The 22,845-nt window shown below is 40.6% G+C and overlaps 1 protein-coding gene across 1 annotated transcript; it reads right to left on the reverse strand.

The window, feature by feature from the left end:
• Positions 1-15,364: 15,364 nt before the first annotated feature.
• Positions 15,365-21,820, reverse strand: BMP10 (bone morphogenetic protein 10; the record flags this gene model as incomplete). The annotated part of the gene is made up of 2 exons (XM_084900157.1): positions 15,365-16,305; positions 21,487-21,820. 2 exons carry the CDS (start codon positions 21,818-21,820, stop codon positions 15,365-15,367), a joined length of 1,275 nt encoding a protein of 424 aa, XP_084756283.1.
• Positions 21,821-22,845: the final 1,025 nt, after the last annotated feature.

Genomic DNA, 22,845 nt, shown 5'->3' on the forward strand with positions numbered 1-22,845 from the left:
CTCCCCACCACCCTCATTTCTCTGCCGATGTGAAAGTGAATATTCTTGGGAGCCTAGGGGGAGGTTCTGCAAAGAGAGGAATGGACAAAACGGGATCCGTCTCTTTCTTTCAGGAGGAGGATAAGGAATAAGATGCAACTTTGCATGAATTGCCGAATTCAGAAGAGGAAGCACTCCTCCAAGATTCACCTCCAAACCTTTTAAGCTGCTTCCTCTGGGCAAGGGTTGTCTCTTTCTTAAAACCTGGAATTTTCTTCTCAGTGTTCATCACAATGTTGGCCTGTATTGGTGGGACTTTCATTGCCAACAGAGACAGTTTCAGAGTGGCCTCATTTAAAAATGTGTTCTGCTCTTCCAGTGTGGTTCAGTGTTAGAGTGTCAGCTTGAGCATCTAAAGGTCTCGGGTTTGATTCCCGCCCAAAGTCATGCACCTGGGTTGTAGGTTCAATCCCCAGGCCCTCTCTGGCCCCACTCAGGTCAGGGCACTTGCTGGAGGCAACCAATCGATGTGTCTCTCTCATCCTCCTCCTTTTTCTCTCTCCTCCTCTTTCACTTCCTACCTTCCGTTCTCTCTAAAAATCAATAGGAAAAAATATCCTGGGGAGAAAATTCATAAAAAGAAAATGTGTGTTCCAACCCCCACCCCCACCCCCCACCCCCCAATTCTTGTGTGCCAGCTCTATTGGGCTTTGGGAAATTCCTTTACTCTCACCTAGAATGGACATAAGGGGAGCTCCCTGAGAGTTCTATGCTGAAGTCAGGAAGATTATAAGATGGCACTTCCTCCTGTTATCACCAACATCCGCCATGCACACATAAAAGTCTGATAAAACCAGCTTTATGTTTAGCCTTATGGGAACAGAATGTAAAACTTAATAGGGAAAGGTGAACAGAACATCTAAGGTGGCCCAAGGTTTTCAGTGGGAGGGATCAGGGCTTCCTGCCTATCCTTAGTAACACTGTTAATGGCATGGTATTGCTTTCTTACCCTTTGGCACACACTATTCCAAGTCCTTTGTGCGTTAGCACATTTAATCTTCGGAAAGGTAGGTAGGTACTTTTAGTATCCCTTGGCAAAGGAGGGAACTCAGGGAGGCAGGCTGGCTCAGCAGGCTTTTAGCCACTTGGCCATGTTGCCCCTTCAGGAGCGGAAGGAAGCAGGGCTGGCTGAGGGACCATTGCATGGTATCTCTGTGTCCCCTGAAGCTTGGTAATCTAGCTTAGCTCTTCCTTTCCACACTTCTGGTCAGTGGCACAAGTGAATGTGAAAAGTACTAGCCACTATGGAAGATTTTAAGAATCCTAAGTTTGTAAAAATATGGCCAAAAGAATGTGATTATTTTTCCTGTTTCTGTTTCCCCTCCCGGACCCCTCTCTAGCTAGGCACTCTAACCCAGAGGTAGGCAACTTTGCGCATCTCCCCACCACCCTCATTTATAAAACTCTGTACGTTATATATTTGTAGCTCATAATTTTGTTACCTTCCATGTCACTAAAGTAGTCACAAACATTTGTTCAAATCAAATATATTTATGTCTATAACACTTAAATAGATGGTGCACACACAGATAAAAAATTTGAACAATATGTTAATTTTTTCTAATAGAATTGGCTTCAAAATTGGAAAAAAAAAAACCCTCAAGTTTATTTAATCCAATAGGTCTAGACTGGAGGCACTGTCACACCGCAAAGGGTTCTCTTGAGGGTCTGGGCATTTCACAGTATTTGAGTGTAGAGTATGGCACTGCGCACATCCAGTGGAATAGGCAGGGATGTTAGATACCCTATAGCATGAGGGACAGTCCCTCACAACAACAAATTCTTCTGTCTTGAACGCCAGTGGTGCCCCACGGATAAACACTGATTTGTGTTCCAAACCCCCATTTTGCCGTTGAGAAACTGAGTCATAGAAAGGTGAGGAAACTTTTTTAAGGTCACTGAGCTGGTTAGTAGCACAGTATGTGGAAGAATCTATGTATTTCTAGGAAAGGGCTCTTTTTATTATACCAGAGTGTCCATAGAGGTCAAAGCTATTCTCATAATAATATTAAGACATTATTTGCTTTTATCACTCTCATTCTCTAATGAGAGTGCACAATGGGGTTTTCCAACAGCTACGCGATATGTGATAATATTGCATTAACAAAATGTGTGTCAACATTTAGAAGATCTATGAACAAATATTTTTTTTAAATAACAAATGCATGATGCTATATAGTTTCTCACTCTTGGGTAAAAGATCCTTCAAAAGTGTAAGAAAATAAATTGATGTTAATGTAACTAAATACAAAGAATTCATTGATTTAAGATTTTACTTTGCTCCTAACACTTAATAAATAAGTTTTAGTGTAGTGTTAGAGAATAATATTTATAATTATCTGGAAAAGCTATTAAATATATCTCATTTTTTCAACTACAAATTTCAAGGTCACATTTTCTTCATCTACTTCAACCAAAACAACATATGGCAATGGACTGAAAGCAGAAGTAGGTAGGCGAGCCCAGTTGCCTTCTTTTATGGCAGACATTGAAGAAATTTGCAAAATTATAAAGTAATGCCAATCTTCTCATGATATAAATTTTGTTTTGGGAAATATATTTATTGTTTACAAAAATACGTTAGATTAATGCGCAATGAGTTTAATTTTTAAATGAATTGATAAATATATGTTTTATAATTTTAAGTTTAAATTTCTAATGTAGTAAATATAAAGAGATATAACCCCTATAACACAAGCTATTTGGGATCCTTGATAATTTTAAGGATGTAAAGGGTCCTGACAAGTATGCGTTTGAGAACTGCTGCCCTATATCAGACCCTTTGACTAAATATCATTCTCCTGGGTAAAACCAGGGACTCTGTTTTAAAAATTAGTAATCAGCTGAAACCAGTTTGGCTCAGTGGATAGAATGTCAGCCTGTGGACTGAAAGATCCCAGGTTCGATTCCGGTCAAGGGCATGTACCTTGGTTGCAGGCACATCCCCAGTGGGGATTGTGCAAGAGGCAGCTGATCGATGATTCTCTCTCATCGATGTTTCTAACTCTCTATCACTCTCTCTTCCTCTCTGAAAAAAAATCAATAAAATATATTTTTTAAAAATTATTCATCAGATGATTCTGATGCACAAACTAGCTTGAGAACCATCAATATAGAGTGACCCTTTGTTGAAGAAAGTCTCATTCTAATGTTGCACTGTAGGAACAATGCCAAATCCAAGGTGGGCCTTAACAGGGCTGTGGGGGACATCAATGATGCTATTGGGAAAGCACCAAAGAGCAGAGGCAAACTCCCCTGAATTGGGGGTTAGGAAGTTTTGTTTCCAACACCTGATCCATGTTTTTATTTTCTTTTTCTTTTTTTTTAAATTTATCACCTGATCCATCTTGACCAAGAGAAGTGCCTGGGAATAAAACAGAGATTGACTCTCCAGAAGAACGATTTTCCAATTCTGAACACAATGTTCACAATTATGGGATCAGTGAGAAAAGTCCTAGTCAGGAGCAATGTGACTCACCCAGGGTTCCAACTAACATCAAGGCCAGAGAAGACGAAGAAGTAGCTTCTGGGCCAAATTTGGCTCACAGCTTTGCATTATTTGTACTTTCCAGGATCTAGACACTTTCTGGAATCAGATGGGAAAATTCAAAAAAATTTTAAATTCCAGATTTCCAGTTTATCTTAAACACTGGAAAATCTAGTACACCTGGGCCTAAATTCCACTGTGGCAATAATTGTCTGGAACCTCACAGCTGCTGCTGCCAACAGTCAGAGCTTGAGCCCTTTGATCCACAGTCGCCAGGCCATCTTGCCTATTTATGTTACTTGTCTGGCCTTTGGGGGGTTGCCATCCCCTTCTAGAATGCTCAAGATAATGGTGGGATCCTTTGATGGTCTAAGAAGAAGATAGGGACTAGGGCTCTACTGGTGAACAAGATGGCCATGCAGACTCAGAGTGGCATGCCAGAGTCTACAATCTGGCATTGCTCTAATTTGCCTGGGCACAAGGGCTAGAGACTAACAGTTTGATCTATCATTGATTTTAAATTATTGATAGTAAGAGCACTAGTTTTTGGCTCTAAAGGGCTCAAATTAGCTTTAGGTGATTGATTAAATGCATCTTATTGGTAAATATCAGAATTCAAAGTAACAAATATTCTCCATGTAGTGTTTTTTGTTTGTTTCTGTTAAAGAAATATGGAATGCTTCATGAATTTGGGGGTCATTCCTGTGTTAATATTCTTTGTATTGTTTAATTTTACTATATGTGCTGCCAAAGTGTCTTTTTGCTATCACTTATGTGATCATTCAAAGAGTAATTATAATAAGATCCCTAATATACTTCATATGGAAATCTCTTGCTATGTTGCTAAATTTTCATATTTAGTCTTTGTTTGTCAAGCCAGTTAGGAAAAGCCACATCCTCAAGTGTCAGCTGTAGATCCAAAAACATTCAAAGATAAGCAGTTGTCATAGCAAAACACAACAAACTAAAGGTGATGGATCATGGGACTTGGTTACTGTACTTGCCTGCTGAATCCACACTGCATTCAACCTTTACTTAACTCCACACGTAGCTTTTCAACACAATGTCCTGGGTTGTCTCAAAAGCACTTTGCTTCTCACTTTGCAGCTCCTCAAGCCAGTGGCATTCAACTACGTTAGGTAGATCCTTATGTACTAAATAATATTTCTCAGTAGGGTTTGTTTGTTAAAAATTGTCTTATGTTAAAATACTCTCATGAATGCTTAGAAAATGAAAAACACAGTCTAATAGGATCTGGATTTTTTTGGTTTGTTCTCTGATAATTAAAACAAACAAGTATTAAGGCAAACCTTAGGATATAACTTCACTAAAAGATATAACTTCACTAACAGATAAAACTTCACTAAAAATATCTTGGTCACATCAGACTGAATCCTGATATGAGAAATTGGGATACCTAGGTGTTGTACTAAATTCTTCCACTGACTGTTGAGATGACTTTAGTAAAGTTGTTTAATTTTTCTCCTACTCCTTTGCCCAAAGAGCAAGAATTTTGAATAGACTTTCAAAATCTAATAAACAAAAAGGACTGAAAGAAGCATATAGTTCTAGCTTAAATATATTGCTTAGCTATCTTGAGGGTGTTTTTTTTTAATTATTGTTATTTGACTTAATTTAAGAAAAAATAATTTCCCATTAAGAAAATATTTTCCATGCCTACAAGTATTCTTCAAAACTTGACTTTGGTGACTATCAATTCATCTTGACTGTATCCTCATTTACTCATTTACTTAGATTTACTAATTTCTGGAGTTAAGGGGAAGAGTAAGAATGCCTGCTCATCACTTCAAACGGAACCCCTCAGAGAGCTTAATATGTGTTTCCTATTTTTGCAGGGAAGGGCATCAAGGACTCAAGTCTGAGCCCTGCCCAGGAAATGCAAGTTTAAGAGATCAACTGGTGAGCCGATCTGGTGGAAGAGTGAAGAAAAGTTACCACTGAGCAGGGATAGGCTAGCTCTCTCAGGGTTAGGCAGGGCGAAGAATACTTCTCATGGACCAGTGTGGGTTGTGCACAGAAAGGAGAACCTGCTTAGACATTTCTTAGATATCACCTATGGGAGTCTTAAAAGATGCCTGAAAATTCATCAGCGCACCCTCCTTCAGAAGATGGCATCCAATGCCCATCTTGTTGAATATGGGTTGGACGTAGTGACTCCGACCAAACTGAATGTGGCAGAGGTGACACTGCATGTCTCTCACAGCTAGATAATAAAAGGCCATACACTGCTCTCGGGACACACACGCTGGCAACCTGCCATCATATAAAGATTCCCAGAGGGAGCCATAGGAAGAAAGAGAAAGAGGGGAGAGGGAACGCGCTGGTCAGGGGCTATATGTGTGTGTAAGGAAGACTTCTGGGTATGGCATGCTACCCAGTGATAGTAACAGGAACACCATCTGATCAGACTGCTTAAAGACATGAAGGGACATTAAGGCAAAAGAACTGACCGGGTTTGGACCCTGCTTCCCTGGCATTACAGAAGGAGTGAGCCACTAGCTCTGAGGCCACAGAAACTACAGATTGAGAGGCAATTGCAAAATTGGAAGTTGAGGAAGAACTTACCAAAAAAAAGTGAAGCTTTAAACTTTTCCCCCCCAGGCTTAGTGTGAATTTGGCTGATGATGGCCCTCAGCAGGCAAAACTCTCCTAATCCCTCTACTAAACCAGGCCAAACAGTGCTGACAGGACATTTTAATAATTTAGAGATGGGGAAACCACCTGTAAGTATGAAGCAAGAACCATAAAGCCCCAAAAAAGATGGACAGATTTGACTAAGTAAACATGTAAAACTTTTGAACAGCAAAATGTAATATTTTTGAAAAGTTAAACGATAAGGAACAAATAGGAAAACGATTGCTAGCATATAGCAAACCATGAAGTAGACAGAATGTAAAATTCAAACAAATCAGAAGAATATAAGCAATATAAGCCATAAGTTAAAGACAGGAAAAGTCTATGGATAGAACCAAGAGAAGTAGTCAAGAAATATATGAAAACGTAGTCAAACTCACCAATCGTTAATTAAAGAGTTAAGTGTACATTTATTTAATTAAAGTCGTTGTGCTTAGCATCTGTATTAGTTTCCGAGGGCTGCTGTAACAAAGTACCGCAAACTGCATGGCTTGGACAACTGAAATATATCCTCTCCCACTTCTGGAAGCTGCAAATCTGAGCTCAAGGTGCCAGCAGGACTGGTTCCTTCTGAGGGCTGGGAGGAAGAAGCTGGTCCTTGTCTCTTTCCTGGCTTCCGGGGGTTTGCTGCCAATCTTTGGAGTTCCACGATTTGGAGATGCCTCACCCTGATCTCTGCCTTCATCTTCACATGGTGTTCTCACTGTGTTCCTGCCAGTCGGTGTCCAAATTTGCCCTTTTTATAAGGACAACAGTGAGGCTGGGCCAGGGCCCACCCTAATGACCTCATTTTAACCTGATTACCTCTTTGAAGACCTTTTTTCCCCAAATAAGGTCATACTCTGAGGTATTGGGCGTTGGATTTCATCATTTTTTTTTTAAATGGGACATGATTCAACCACATTAGCCTTCACTACAAAAAGCAATAGTATTATTGAACATCAGAAACGGTATAGAATCAGCACTCTTGTACCAGCTAATGGAGTATAATTGGGTAAACATTTTGGAGAGTAACTTGCTAGTACCTCTCCGGATGTTTTAAGTGTGCATATCTTTTTCTGCAGTGATTTCACTTTTATGAATATAACAAGATCTAAAGACAAACTCAACATAAAAAAGAATTTTTGAATGGAAGCTGTCCAGGGAAATGGGGAGGAGGATGAGTTAGGCATTGTTGCTGTTTTAGTATTGGCAGGTGTTGTGGTCAAGTGCATTTCAACGTCACATCTCAAAGCTGTTCTTTGACAATGAACCCTGATAGGCTTGATCTATGATCCTGTGAATCACTCATTTGGGACTGGAGGGGAGAGGTATTTCATTTTTCTCTGGTTCTTACCACTCATGTAACCTTCTGAGCAATATCTGACTAAGGCTGCCAGGTTTAACAAATTAAGACACAGGGAACACAATGAAATTTGAATTTCACATAAACAAGCTCGTTTTTTTAGTATGCAATAAGTGAGGCATACTTACACTAAATAAATTATTCCTCATTTATCTTAGATTCAAATTTAATGGAACATCCTGCATTTTACCTGGCAACATAATCTCTGACCCCACAAGCAGTTGGGTTTGGCCCTTGGGAGAGTTAGGATGCTATCTATGGTATGATTTCACCATGTATATACTTCATTCAGGCATATTCTCAATTGTATTTTGCAGGAAATGAAAAAAAAAAGCAAAAATAACAACAAAGAACGAAACATGTGACAGTTGCAGCAAAAGATGTCACAGGAGCTGGTTTCGTGTAAATATTGTGTTAATTAAAGCAGAAGGGTCTGGAGCATAAACAGAACAGCTGCGGGGGCTGGTTTTTGTTCTGGCTGGGCTGCTAAATATAGTAACTCAGTTCCCGTCCTGTTAGCACTCCTTCCTTATCAAACATTGAACTGGGTATAAGGAAGTTTAAATTACCAGTGATTGGAGATCTGTTTTCCAAACACTTCAAGCAGATGGTTTGCTGCCTGAAGAGCATACTTCTTTTCAGGGAATGCAGGGCTGAGCCTGGTTATTTCAGGAGGATGTTTCACTGCAGCTCACGTGTTGACCTCAGGTTTGCCACGCTGATGCACAGTTTTCCCTCCTTTCTGTTTCCTCTGATTCTTTGCATGAGTTTGCCTGTTGCATGGAGGTCTTATTTTTAATGCTGCCTGCTTGCTGCTTAGACACCGCCTTAGGCAAAAGCTTAGTTACTCCTTCCACATAGCTTCTCACAGCTTCAGGAAGAGAACAATAGCCATACAGAAGAGTATTGTAAATGAAGATCACTTGAGAGTTACGACTGATAGAGTTGGACACTACCACTGACATTTTAAAATATATATACTTTTATTGATCTTAGAGAGAAGAAGGGAGAGAGAGAGAGAGAGAGAGAGAGAGAGAGAATCATTGGTTGGCTGCCTCTTGCATGCCCCTTATTAGGAATTGAGCTTGCAACCTGGGCATGTGCCCTGACCGGAAATCAAACCCTGATCTCCTGGTTCATGGGCCGACTGATGCCATACCTGCCAAGGCACTGCCACAGACATTTTAAAAGAGTGTAGTCTGGTTATTTTGCAGAATGTTCTTCACATGGGTTTACCTGATATTTCCTCATTAATTGGTCAGGTCATGTTACTTGTTTTAGGCAGGAATACTAATAAGGGGCTAGAACTGAATTTTCTAATACCATCCCCATTTTTGTGCAGAAAAGTTGACCCTGTGTCCTGTGAGTGAAAACTCTCTGCTGGAGTCTGGTCTGACTCTCTGCTTCACGCCTTCCACCAAAGAATCTCAATTTGAACTGAGTGGCCTACATTTTTGATAAGGTCCTTTCAATCACACTGAAGAGCGAAGATGGACTGGGGTGTCCATGTGTTTCTAGACTTTCTTCTCAGGACAAGACGAGCCCTCTGGATCCATGCTAATGGCCTGAGGAAGGTTAAGAGAGGGCAGGAACTGGTTCTTATAAACTGACAGTTCGGGAGAGTGAGTTGGAGATAATCGCATAATCCATTTATAACCACCCAAGTTAACAAGCTCTCACCTTCTCCAAATAGGCCTCTTCTTTACAAATAGTCACTTGTGCGCAAAAGTGGGCTCTCGTCCATGTGATCAGAGTCACATGCAGCCAGTCTCATGGCCCTATTATCCTGCAACACCACGAAGATGAATTCACATTCAGAGCACTATTAGAGACTGTAACGTGCTATTATGTGGACAGTAAGAGCTTTGGAAATCATTCTTCATCCCCCAAAATAACTTGCGGCCATGTCTGCCCAATGCCATCCCAGGCCGTCTCAGTTACCAGTAGCCAAGATGCTCCTAGAACAAAGGTGGCTGGTTTCGTGCTCAGACCATAATATGTGAAGAATGGGTCCAGACATCACACTCCAAGAGACATCCATAAATGGAATTATTTACAGAAGAGAATGAATAGGTTGCTAAAGAATTTGACATTATGACTAAGACTGGCTTTTTGTTGTTTTTTCAGTCCAGCCCTGGCTTAAGCCCCAACCTGGGTTCTCAGCTCCCCTCCCTCCATGACTAGAATGCTTGTCTTGCCCTTATCAGTGAGGGACAAGAGCTGTGCTCCCTGCTGACACACTCACCAGATACGGCCTGTCAGCCAGACATCAGAGGATTCCCCCCAAAAGAGGTGAGGGTGATTGTCTGATGGAAGGAATTTTAGTCCATCCAGGACTCTGTATCCCTCAATTCCCACGTCCTGCCATAAGAAGGAACTTCCGTCCAGAAGAACAGGCAGCGGGGTCTGTCTGCCCACAGGGTCTATGACACACCCAGGGCCAGGTCTACTCCCAGCAAGGGCTTCCCGTGTGTCTCCCTCTGGCTGAGGGCTCACTGCGTCTGGCCATGTGTTCACACGCCCACTACTGCAGGAAATGGGGACCATGCATCCAGAAGGACAGGAGAGCTGTTTGCAAACCATGGGGCTGGCACAAAAATGGATTAGATATGAATGGGCCATCTCAAGAGTTATGATCTGGGAATTTATGAGGGACACTGAGAGAGACCTCAGTTCCTTATGAAGGAGAAGTCGAACAACTGCCTGCTTACCTTTGCCTCTCCTGCAGTGACTTGTGTGCATAATGAGCTAACCTATTCGTTAAACTGAGTACAGCTTAAAATCTGATCGGTGCCCTTTAAGAGGTAGTGCACTCCCTTCACTTCTATTTGCAGAAAAGATGGAAAGGGGTTTTGCCGGGCTGCTGGAGGGAATGGAGCATGCCAGGTCACTTAAAAGTTCCATCGAAGCCTGAGATTCTAAGAGATTCAATAATCAAATTTCAGCAAAAAATTAGCCTGGAAATTTTTCCCAAAGTAATTGCTCTTTTGTCTGACTCATTCTAAACTCAGAGAAGAAGTATTTCTCAGTGATTGACAAAGAGGAGATGCTTTCATTTGCTATGTATGTCTTGCATTCATGGGCTTTGCAGACAGTTGTGCAAAGTGGAAGACCATATCACAAGAGAATCTCACTCTCCGATGAGATCACTTAAAAGGGAAAATCAGATTTATTGTATTTTTAGGGCATAGTCCACTAATCTAGCAAGAAATTTTATTCCATCTGGATATATTGTGAAAGGGAAACCAGAGAAAAAAAGTAAGGAAGGAGAGCAAAACAGATTTCATCTCAAGTAAAAATGTTTCAAATAATTATCAAAATAATTTTTTCATTTTATTTAACAAGATAACTCTGAATATACACATTTAATTTATGAACACGGTGTAAACTATTTCTTCCCGTCTTCCGTTTGGCCTAGCAATTTCTACATACATTTGGACATGGATAGCAAACAGGTTTTACACAAGAAAATTACTGGGTTTCAGTTGATTCAGTGTGATCGTGGCATTAGCTAATTTGTGGAAGTTCGCAGGGTGGGCATGAGCACGTGGAGACCTCACTGGATCAGGCCAGAAACTCACAGGACAAGTGCTTATATGCACAGAAGCATGCTGATCACAACACACAGTCATTCCCTGATGAAGTGATAATCTTATGGATATATTTCCATACCCAGAAACACCCTTTCTTGTGGCTGTTACATAACATTCTCTACTTTCCATCTAATGTGTGAAATCAAATGTGGCTGTTGGGGCCAGGAAAATGCACAGAGTCACAGTAGTGTTTCCTTTTCACCAGACACCCAAAGACCAAGCACAACCCCTGGTGACATTCTGAGAAGATCCACAATTCTTAATATGTCCCTTCTGTCCTGTGCGACAGACAAATTGTGCATTGTTCTGACCCAGCCCTGCTGGGCTCTGTGGGCTGTTGAGGAGTCTGGTAAGAAGTAATATGTAAAATCTCTTTCTCTGAGAATATCTTTTACTTAAAGAACCTAGATTCTGAAGAATGTCAAAACAATTACCAACAGTTCTGGGAACAGTATATATCATTGTTTCTCAGGCCAAAAATCATATACAGGGAAAGAATTAGGCATTTTGAGGCTGACTCTTTTGGGAATCCACACATAAACTTCTTTTCCATGTATAGAGTAATTGAGCCAATTACAAAGGGATTTATTTATCCGACCTGGTCTTTGAATTGGTGGGCCATTGAAAGCAAGGGACGCGGTCAGCAGAAAAGCACCTCGCTTGGGAATGAAAAGCGCCAATTAAATACTGAACAGCAAGCAGAGTCCCTCACAGTCTGACGAGATTTGGCTCTGATGGAAAAATGACAATGTCAACTCATGAAATGACATGACAATTTATTGAGTAAATACTTTCTAGAACATCTACACTTTAGTCCAAACTACAGCATATAGTTAAAACTGTACTATTTGCACATCAGTCACTATGCCATGGGGCTCACAGCAATGCCTACGAGACACAAATATACCAGATGATGGCAAGCTTATGGCAAGGCTCCCTAAAATAACAGGAAATTCTGATGTGAAAAGAGGGGATAAAAATACAGACCAAAGGTTGTAAAGGAGCCATACTCTGGGGAAGACACTACTTGAAAAGCACAGAAGACTATTTTATCCAAGAAAGAATCCAAACATAAAAATAAAATATTTGGTATTCTACACTATATTACAAAAATAAATATATCCATCAATAAATAACAGGACACCTAGAAACCTTTACATGAATGTTTTGGTGGTTGGCTGTCCAAGTCACTATGTTACACTTCTCCTCAAGAGTCATTTGGGTTGGTCAACTTCAATGATGTTAATTTGGCCATAAACCTGTAAAAAAGAAGAGTGTAGGATGGAGCCAAGGTCTATGATCAGAGAAGATGTTAGTGAGCTTGACTTGCACAAAACTCTAAGGTTCTGACAATTTTATGGCTTCACATTAGTGCAGCAACATCAGAGACTGCAGGCTGGTGAGGCCTGATGGGGACTGGGAGGACTCTTTGTTTATGGGTCATGTCCTTTCATTTTCTGAGAAGAAAGCAAAAACAAAAACAAAAAACTGCCACTAGCAACATGTCAATAACCAATATGTGGATTTCTGCACCTCTTTCCATATGGAAGAAGAAAATCAGGAAAATGCATATTTATGTCTGGGCTATGGGAAAAGAAGCAGCTGCTGGGATGTGCTGGCCAGTTGCAGACAGCCTAGATTTTCATATCTCTTTAATAGAAGAGTGACTATAAGTGCTCACAACAAGATTTCTCTAGGAACCTGGCAAGTCGGCAGAGGGCACGAGCTGGGTGCTGATAGCAGTGAGGTGCCAGAGCCAGCAAGCATGGCTCCTGAGAACAGCTGTTAAGTTCAGGAATTTTGTAAGCTAGTTGACATCGCTTTAGTGCCTTGAAATAGGAAAGGAGAGTATTTACACCATTGAAATTCACAAATCAGGGCTTATTCACCCCAGGAAAGCATTTACCAGCATACCACTGTCTTAAGTATTTTAGACATACAATTTTGCTTGATTTTTCTCGAACTAGAACTATCTTGTTCAACTGAGGTTTTAATGTATGTCTATGACAGTGTCCATTAGAAGAATAAGAAGTACCGTAGAGAACATGAGTTTAAAGTGTGTACCATGGGTGTAAAGGATGTACCACATCCCACTGAGGGGTCTAAGTGTGGCTATCCACAGCCAGTTACATACACCACACATACACACACACACACACACACACACACACAGACACACACACACACACACACACACACACACACACGTACGTACCATTGTATATGGAGGTTATTCCATAAATGAATGAATCTGAATTGCATGACCATCTTAAATTGTCACTCACTGTATACTCGCTGATAGTCAGAGAACCACTTTTTTAGGCCAATGAATCCCCCAAGATCTTCCCTCTATTTGCTTTCAGAATCTATGCATCTGGATGTACAGAGCTGAGGTCTAAATTGGGGAAAATGTCTTTCAAAATCACTTCCCTTGCCTCTATTTTCTAGTGTGATATGAATTTATAAACCCAAGAGTTTTGTGAAAGGGAGGCTGCTGGTTTCCTAGGTTATAAAACATGCCAGACTTCTTAAGGAAGCATTCAACGGGGTGAGTGGGGACAATGTACTAGAAATCACATTCCTGATTCTAGCTTGAACCATCTGTGTCATCCACCCAGAGGTGTCAGAACAGCTTGAAAACTGCACTATTCTGGTTCCTCCTGCACAAAGCCCATGATCCCTCATGAGAATGGGGAGGGTAAAACCACAACCAGAGTCTCAGTGTCCTTCCAATTGGCTAACTGCTGGCAGAACCAGTAGACCATTGCTGTCAGGAACACTTCCCAGTCCTTAGTCCTGGCCAATTCCCAAATGGGAAGACCAGAATGGGAAGGCTATAAGGGTTCTACATGGGCAAATCTGATTTCAAAATTCAGCCGTAGCTTTCAGTAATTTGCTTGTATGTCTATTTATTAATTCATTTACTTAGGTGAATCCATTTGGACTCTCATTTTCTTTTTCTTATTCTTAAATATTCTTCATGGACAAAACATCCATAAAGGATATTGATAAAACCAAATCAAATTAAACATCAGGGAGAAACTAGAATTGGAGCACTAACTCCACTCATCCTGAAGGAAATGCTTCCTGGTGTCCCTCCAGGTCACATTGGAGCAATGAAGGCAGTGAAAACAAGGGACAGAAAAATGGGAGGAAGACACGAGGCTCTGGGGCAAAGAAGAAAGAGGGAGAAAAGAAAGGTGGATGAAACAAACACAGAGGTGCAGAGGCAAGGGAGGAATATTAAGAATTGAAGAAAAATGTTAAGAAGTGAAGAGACCAACAGACAGATCCCTTCTGGTTTTTTCCCTCTTGTTCTTTGAAAATTTTATTTTGACCAAAAGATTTAATTCTTCAATTAGAACTGCTTATAATTTTACAGACACATCCTAGGATAACATCTAGATCCTTTTTCTCTCATCTCCTATGTGCCCTCCCCCACCTCATCTACCTTCTGTAGCAATAAAGGCCAACATAGGCCTTGCTCTCTTATTATCTCAGAAGCAGATGTCACCCTGAAGCCCCACTTTTTCCTTTCTTAACCATGGGTGCCACAATGTGTTTATTCTTTGCTAGTGCACCTTAAGGCCACTACCTCTTGAACCTATTTGGTTTCTGCATCAAATAACCCCTCTCCTCACACATACAACATCCTTTACCAGGCCCTGCTGCTCTGAGTGATGGCAGACACTCAACTGATAAAAGCCCAGCCCACATTCCCAATAATATTTAGGAAATGTAATATTCCCTAGGATGGTTAAATCCCTGGTGCAAATTATCTTGACATAACTCCTACTAAGAGAAGAAGTGACTGAGAGCATACCATTGGCTTTTAATATATACACATTTGATTGAGTTTTTTATGTGTGTGAGTCTAATCTACCTCTTTAGAACCAATAGAGATTTAAAGCTTATATGTACACATATACATATACATAAATCTATCTTTTGACACAATATTTCTGCTCAGGGATTGTTGTTTTCAAATTGACATAGAAGACAAATAGCATGGTCTTGTCATTTGCTGTTGGAGGTGGCATTGTCAGGAAATGGCAAGTCCAGAGAAACACAGATCAGAAGGAATTGAGACCGTATAACAAAATAAGCATTTCTTACAACAAACCAACCTGTCCATTTCCAGAAGTAAACCTCTATGATCTGTACACCCTTATTAAATAATCTTATTAAATAGGAACATAAAATATACACATATACAGTTATTAAATAAGCAACACAAATCCTCTCCTATCTGCAGCCACACTCAGAAACAGCCATGCCTTCATATTTAAACTTGTAGGTGACAACGCCTTTGTCTAAATAGAGGATGGAGATGGGCTCCAGCTTGGTTGGCACACAGCAGGCTTTGGCAGCCTTCTGGGAATTCTTGAGGTGGACCAAGGCCTGGATAATCGCATGTTTTGTGGGCGTGAGATGCTCTGCCAGGGGGTAGTTGCAAACACCACGACACTCGTAGGCTTCATATCCAGTCGGGGCGATGATCCAAGAGTCCCAGCCAATCTCCTTGAAGTCGATGTAGAGTGGGGTCCTCTTGCAGTAGTTTCCTTTGGCATTCCTTCTGATGCGGGCAGTGGAGTCATAGATGATGTTTGATCTCATCTGCAGCAGAGCCTCCTCCCCAGGACCGCTGGAATAACCATCCAGACCCTGGTTGTCCAGATCCAGAAGTTGCTCATGGGTGATCATGTCACTCAGTTCCTCTTTCTGTTCCTTCTCACTGCTTTGGTCATCAGAAAACACGACAATCAAAGGGTCATGCTTATTCTGGGCACTAGTGTCTATTTCCAGCTGTCCCCTGACAGTGTCCTCGGTTTCATCGTGTCTGCTCTCAATGTGGACTTCCAGCTCGTGGGTGGATGAACCTGACTTTTGCCAACGTCTGATGGCACTGGTGACGTCGAAAGTCTCCCACTCGCTGTTGGTTCCAGAGATCTCCTCTGATACCAAGATCAACATGTTTCTTTCACCTTCATTGTCCTCTGTGCTCTCAAGTACTTCAAAAATGGTAATTTTCCGGTCCACTCCATCATATATCATGCGATCTCTTTGCACCAGTGTGTACAACCTAAGTTCAGCCATGATGACCTCTTCATGGTGGGGGATGGACACATTGAAGAGGAGAGGGTATTTTCTGAGCCCATTAAAACTGGCTGGTTGGGAAAACAACTCTAAAAAAAAAAAAAAAAAAGTGGCATTTGCAGTATGTCACAGAGAAAAACAGACACTTATTGATGTCATAAGAAGGCTTTTCTATGAAGGAAATTTGAAACAGAGAGAATAAGGGGATATAAATGAAAACAAACACAATGTTAGCATTCTCTGACACAGAGAACACTGAAATGTCAAAGGTAGAATGTTAGACTGAGTTAAGCTGCCAAGACTAAACTGGAAAACGGCAGCCTAATAAATGGTGAAAAACTCACCCAGTCTTGCTTGCTAGCTTGTCAGCCACAGAATTATAGCACTGGGAGGACCTTAGAGATGGTGTGGGCAAGCCCCCAATTTTTCTTACCAGTGAAGAGCTAGCACAGCAGTTCTCAACCTATGGGTTACAACCCCTTTGGGGGGTCAAACGACCCTTTCACAGAAGTCACATAAGACAATGGAAAACATAGATATTTATATTATGATTCATAACAGTAGCAAAATTACAGTTATGAAGTAGCAATAAAAATAATTTTATGGTTGGGTGTCACCACAACATGAGGAACTGTATTAAAAGGTCGCAGCATTAGGAAGTTTGAGAACCACTGAGCTAGCAAGTGGAACATGTGATGGTTGTTCTTTTCTTTAAAAAAAAAAATCTTATTGATTGATTGATTTTGAGAGATAGAGACTTCAATTTGTGTTCCACTTATTTATGTATTTATTGGTGGGCTCTTGTATGTGCTCTGATCAGGGATTGAACCCTCAACCTTGGTGTATCAGGACCATGCTCCACCTCACCAGGGCAATTTGTCTTTTTCTGACTTTTTTCAGAGGGCCTCGTGGTTGGTCATATTTGCATTTGTAATGGGTGAAGATTCCCACATAGCTGGCTGGGCACTGTTCTTCCTAAAGACCTCCACCTAGACCAGGGGTTGGTAAACTATATTCCATTGGTCATCAGTCTTGAAAATAAAGTTTTATTGGAACACAGCCTCACCCATTCCTTCTGTATTATCTGTGATGATGATTGCACTACAACCACAGAGCTAAATAGTCCCAAGAAAAATCCTATATAATAAAAGCCTAATATGCTAAGTGTCCAGTTGTTTGGTCAGCTGTTCAACCAATCAAAGTGTAATATGCTAATGATATGGTAAGGCCACTCAACCGCTCACTATGATGTGCACTGACCACCAGGGGCAGATGCTCCAACCAGTAGGTTAGCTTGCTGCTGGGGTCTGGTCAATTGGGACTGAACAAGATGGACCAGACACACCCTGGAACCCTCCCGTGGTTCCTTCCCAGCTGGCCAACCTCCCAGATCCCTTCTGGCTCCAATTGTGCACCATTGGGGTCCCTTGACCTGACCTGGACTCTCTCATAATCCAGGACCCCCTTAGAGGATGTTAGAGAGCGGGTTTTGGCCTGATCCCACAGGTCAGACTGAGGTACCCCACTGGTACACAAATTTGTGCACTGGGCCTCTAGTATTTCATAAAACCTAAAATATGTACTATTTGTATGGCCCTTGATAAAAAAAAAAAAAAGTTTGCAGATCCCTGTTCTAGACACCAAAGCCTGACAATGTCAAGAAGATAGCTATATACCAGGAGGGTCACAGCAGTTGATTTGGAGTATGCAGTTCTTGACAAAAATAAATAGGGAAATGAACCTTGGGGATAAATTGGTTAACTTAGTCTTATACCCATAGCACCTGGCATGGAGTTTGGCACATACAAATCATTCAAGAATATTTATAAAATAACATTTAAAAGGTCCTTTCATCTTAGAAACACACCTTCAAATATCATCATGTTGACTTTCTAAGAATTTTATAGGAGTCCAAAGCGTCTATACTTTTGACTCAGGTAATACACATCTAAAAGGAATTTCTGAGGGGTTCCATGACACTGACAATGATAAGCACCACCAAATGATAACTTGATCTGATTATTTTATACTTTGAACCTCATTTAGACTTTTCTTAAGCCACAGCAGTTATGAAATGAGGGGTTTGAGGTGATATGTGGATTTTTCTAATTATAATAATAAAAGTGTATAATTATGTCACATGTTTGCAGCTCCCTCTAGATTCGACTAAAATCTCATATACTGCCAATAGAAAATATTGGTCAATGGAATGCATTTCAATTTTCTAATATGACTCTCAAAACAGCTATAACCAGGTCTTAATCTTTTGATCCAGTCTTTACTTCCATTCATCCTCTCCAGTGCATGAAACATTGCAATTGTTCCATTGATTTTTGTTGAAAGATGAAATAAGTTGTAAACCCTGTTTAAAATAGACTGATATCTTCATTACTTGTGAAAACACCCTTTTGCTTTCCTGTATGTTTCACCTTGGAATAAGTTCTTCTGACCTTTGGAAAGCCCTACCTCCTCATTTCCAGAGACCTAGCTATGACTCCTCCCTGTGGGACCTCTCTTCTTTAACCTCCCATCTGGATGTTCACTCCCTTCTAAATCACTTGACTTCTCACTCTCTATCTCTCCTTTTACCTTTGCCATGTACATCCTTGTATTTATGTTGTCTTTCCATGAATGAATCTTCCTAACTAGATTGTTACCATGCTAGCAAGTACCACATCTGAAACTCCTTTCTATGCCTTCAATCTGCCAGATTACCTTTGAGGCAGCACTTTAAACAAATCAACAAATTGACTAATTGATGATTCCAGGCAACAGACCAAATTGATTTATAAGTGTAAAATATATGTCCTTAATACATCAGATAGCTTGGGAGTTATCCCTCCTTATAAGAATGGAGGAGACAGCTTACCTTGGGCAGGGAACACGTAAAGACCAAAAATAGGGGAGTGGACCGGTTGCTTGACCCATGAGAAAAGTGCAGAATAAAAGCTCACTCTAGTAAGAAGAAAGGATTATAAGGGAATACTGGGAAACTTGGTGGTCATGAATATGTTCACTATCCTGATTGTAGTGATGGTTTCAATGGCTGTTTACATATGTCAAAGCCTATCAAATTATACATTATAAATAAGTGCAATTTATTGTATGTCAATTGTCTATAATAATAAAAGCATAATATGCTAATTAGACCGGATGTCCTTCTAGACATCCTTCCTTTTGAACAAAGCTGTAGTGGCAGAGGCAACAGAGGCCCTGGCCCAGGAAGTGGAGGCAGGCGGGGGCCAGGGCCAAGGCCCTTGCATGAATTTCGTTCAATAAAGCTGTTTAAAAAATACATTCACTGTGCATTTGCAAATATAGTAGGTAATAGGTGGAGGAGTTACATTTCTAAGCAAATTTTATGTGCCAGGTGCTCTGTAAACATCATTTTATTTAGCTCTTCCAATGTCCTTCCAATGCAGGCATTGCTGCTCTGTGCATTTTACACCAGAAGAAATTGTGCCTCAGAGAAGAGAACTGACTTCCCCCAGATGACAAGATAAAGTCAGAGCTTTGATAGGAGTATTGGTCATGCTTTTTCCACCTTCGAGGTGGCAATTGTTTCCCCTTGATTAGTTAGATTTGGAGGGATTGGGGGATTTGTTTTGTTTTGTTGATCTGTCTCCTGAAAGCTGCACTGTGCAGACCCGAAGAGTCGAAGAGAGACAATAGCAGCCAGCAGGGCGAGCCCAGTGCAGCATTCCTGTCCTGGGGACTTCATATTCCCACCTACAGACTGGCAGAGCTGCAGGCGGCGGGGTTGTCCATGGAGTGAGGACCCTACCCTTGCTGATGAGAAACTCTGTAATTTTGCTTCCTGACCTGGATCATCCACATCCTCCATGGGAGAAGTGAAAGCTGAAAAAAACCCCAATTTCCCTGGAGGATGGGAGCGGCTCTGAGCCAGGCACAGAGGGTTCAGTACACAGAAGTACTAGGAAGGAAGGACTCCCATGGAAGAAGACTGTTCATTTGCAATCCAGACTCACCTACACAGGAATCTGCAATTTCAGCTTTGCCATTTCCACTATGCTACTAAATATTACTAAATACCATATCCAATATGTTACTAAATATTATAAAATTTGGTCTGTCAACTAAATTTTTAAGGCAAATGGTATCTCCAGGGCTAAGCAATACCTACTTAACATTTTCTGTAATGCCTAGAATTTAGGGAATTCATCAGGAATAACTAATGTTTCTTCAACACTTCATAGGAAATGGAATGTTTCTTACTCAGAACCTCTTTTGAATCACTCAATTGTATTGTATCCCCAATATACAGATGAAGAAATTGAGGTTCAGAGAAATTAAACTCATTATAATCAACCTGTTCTCAAAATCCCAAATCCTGAGCTATTTCTTTGACACCACCTTTCTCCTTTTAAGACAGTCTGGCCAAAATCAATCTAAACCCTATTTTTCACCTGGCTAGTGTCTATAAAAGCATAATTAGTAAATATTAAAGAATTAGTTTCTTTGGACCCACAGTTTTTACCATAGATATTAGATTTTTGGAGGGGCCAACTAACACCACAATAAACAAAAGGATTAACTTCCTAGGTCATTAGATTTAGTTACTGATTGAAGATCTGGGAGGAGAAAACACATCTTTCCACTGATATGTGAAGCTTGTGCCTCACTCTCCATAAAGGCACAGATATAAGCTGGATCATTAACTGGTCTGTGCACACTTCCTAGAAACTATAAACAGTGTCTCAAAGATATATGTGTCACATCAAATGCAACAAAACTGTAGGAAGACTCTCTGAAATAGAAGTTTCCATCCTGTTTGAGCATCTCTTAAATAAGGCCACAAGAGGGAAACTGGTCCAAAGCTTGAGTGAAACACAACTTTCTGATTTGTGTCTATTTTCATCATTTTCAATCAAAATAGAAGTTGACACATTTTATAATCAATCAAAAAGCCAAGTGGAAATGGAGGCCTATCTGAAAAGTGACCAATAGCAGCGGTACAGTAGTCGGCCAACATTAGCTTTTTGTATTACTTGCAAAAATTTAAAAAAAAAATTTCAAGATCCCATTATAATGTCAAAATAGTAGACACTTTATAACTTTGAATTAAAAGATATTCTTTAGTACCTTTTAATACCATTTGGAAAATAAGCATTAAAATGATATAGGCCATATTGTTTTGTATGTCTATATGTCTGCATTCACCCTTATTCGCTCTATCATGCATTAGAAATTTACTTGTCACTTCTTGAAAAAGATCCAAACCAAATATCATCGATAAAATGTAAGCTTACCTTCATTTTTGAAACTCCTGATGATGTTGGCAGATGGCATGGAGGTGCGGTCCATGGCAAATTTGTTGTAGAGTTCCAACATGTACTCTGGTGGGTCAACCTTGGCTGAATCCTGCATAGGGATGTCAGAGAGGTTCAATGTCTTGAGAAACTCATTCTTCATGCTCTGCAGCAGTGTGTCAAAGTCAACACCATCTTGCTCTGAGAAGACATCATCGAAGAGGGGCATGTCTTCTTCCAGAGGCGACTGCTCCAGGCTCATGATGGGGCTTCCAGAAGCAGAGTGAGCCGCTAGGCAGAGGAGAGCGCACAGCTGCAGGGCCAGGGAATCCATGACTCTGCTCGAGCCCCCAGGCCAACCCAGGAAGGTTTAGCTTCCCTGGGCTCTAAGTGGCAGTTTTATCTCACTGAGCGTAAATGTCTCGTGTCACTGGAGACAAGTTTGGAAACTCTTCCTCTCTCTCTCCCTCCCCCTACCATTCGTCCGCTTCCCCCAAAAGTCAGGTTGCAGTAATTGGATAACAAAATACCCTATAGGGGCCTAGCCTTTCTTATCTCACTAGTGTAAACTTGTGCACCAGATTTTGTTTCTATCTTGCAATCCCTTTTTCTTTTAATGAGCATTTTGTAAACATTTCCACATTCTGACACTGGCTGAGAGATAGGACAATTTTCTCCTAGCAAAGGCTCTGCTTCTCTTCCTTTCAATTCACTTCCTTTTGGCAGGAATGCCTAAATTCTGCTTTTAAACGGTTCAGTTTCACACATGCATATAACAAATATTAAGAATCAACACAATACACATCGATGGCGGTATCTATTAATTCGAGTAATGGGGCTTCCATCTTCACATAACATTTTTGAAGAAAGACCGAATATCCAAAATCTTCAGGTTAAATGAATAGGTATAAGTGAGTTTAAATACTCTTTAGAGTCAATGGCCTTTTTTTTTTTTTTTTTTTTTTTTTTTTTTTTTTTTTTTTGTACAGATTTGATCTGGCTAAAATGGCTTTGAAAAATAAGGAGAGTGCTTCATTATAAAAGGACCAAAATGTATTAGGTGCTTTCCTACAAACAGGCATTGTTCTAAGTGCTTTGCATATCACCTAACATGCTCCCCGTAATAACCTAATTATTATCCCCATCACATATATGGGTCACCGAAGTTCAAGAGCTTGCTAGAGGTCGCAAAGCTACAAACTCTTAGAGCCGGGACTTGAACCCAGTCAGTCGGACTCTTGTAAAAAAAAAAAAAAAAAAAAAAAAGACAATCTAACTTTTGAATCAGTGTCCCCCTAGCTAGGGAGTCCATAGCCAGGAGGCAGGCAACAATTTGCAAGTCCTTCACCCATGCAATGA

Source organism: Pipistrellus hanaki, assembly GCF_964339955.1.
Source record: "Pipistrellus hanaki genome assembly, chromosome: 12".
NCBI classification, from domain to species: Eukaryota; Metazoa; Chordata; class Mammalia; order Chiroptera; family Vespertilionidae; genus Pipistrellus; species Pipistrellus hanaki.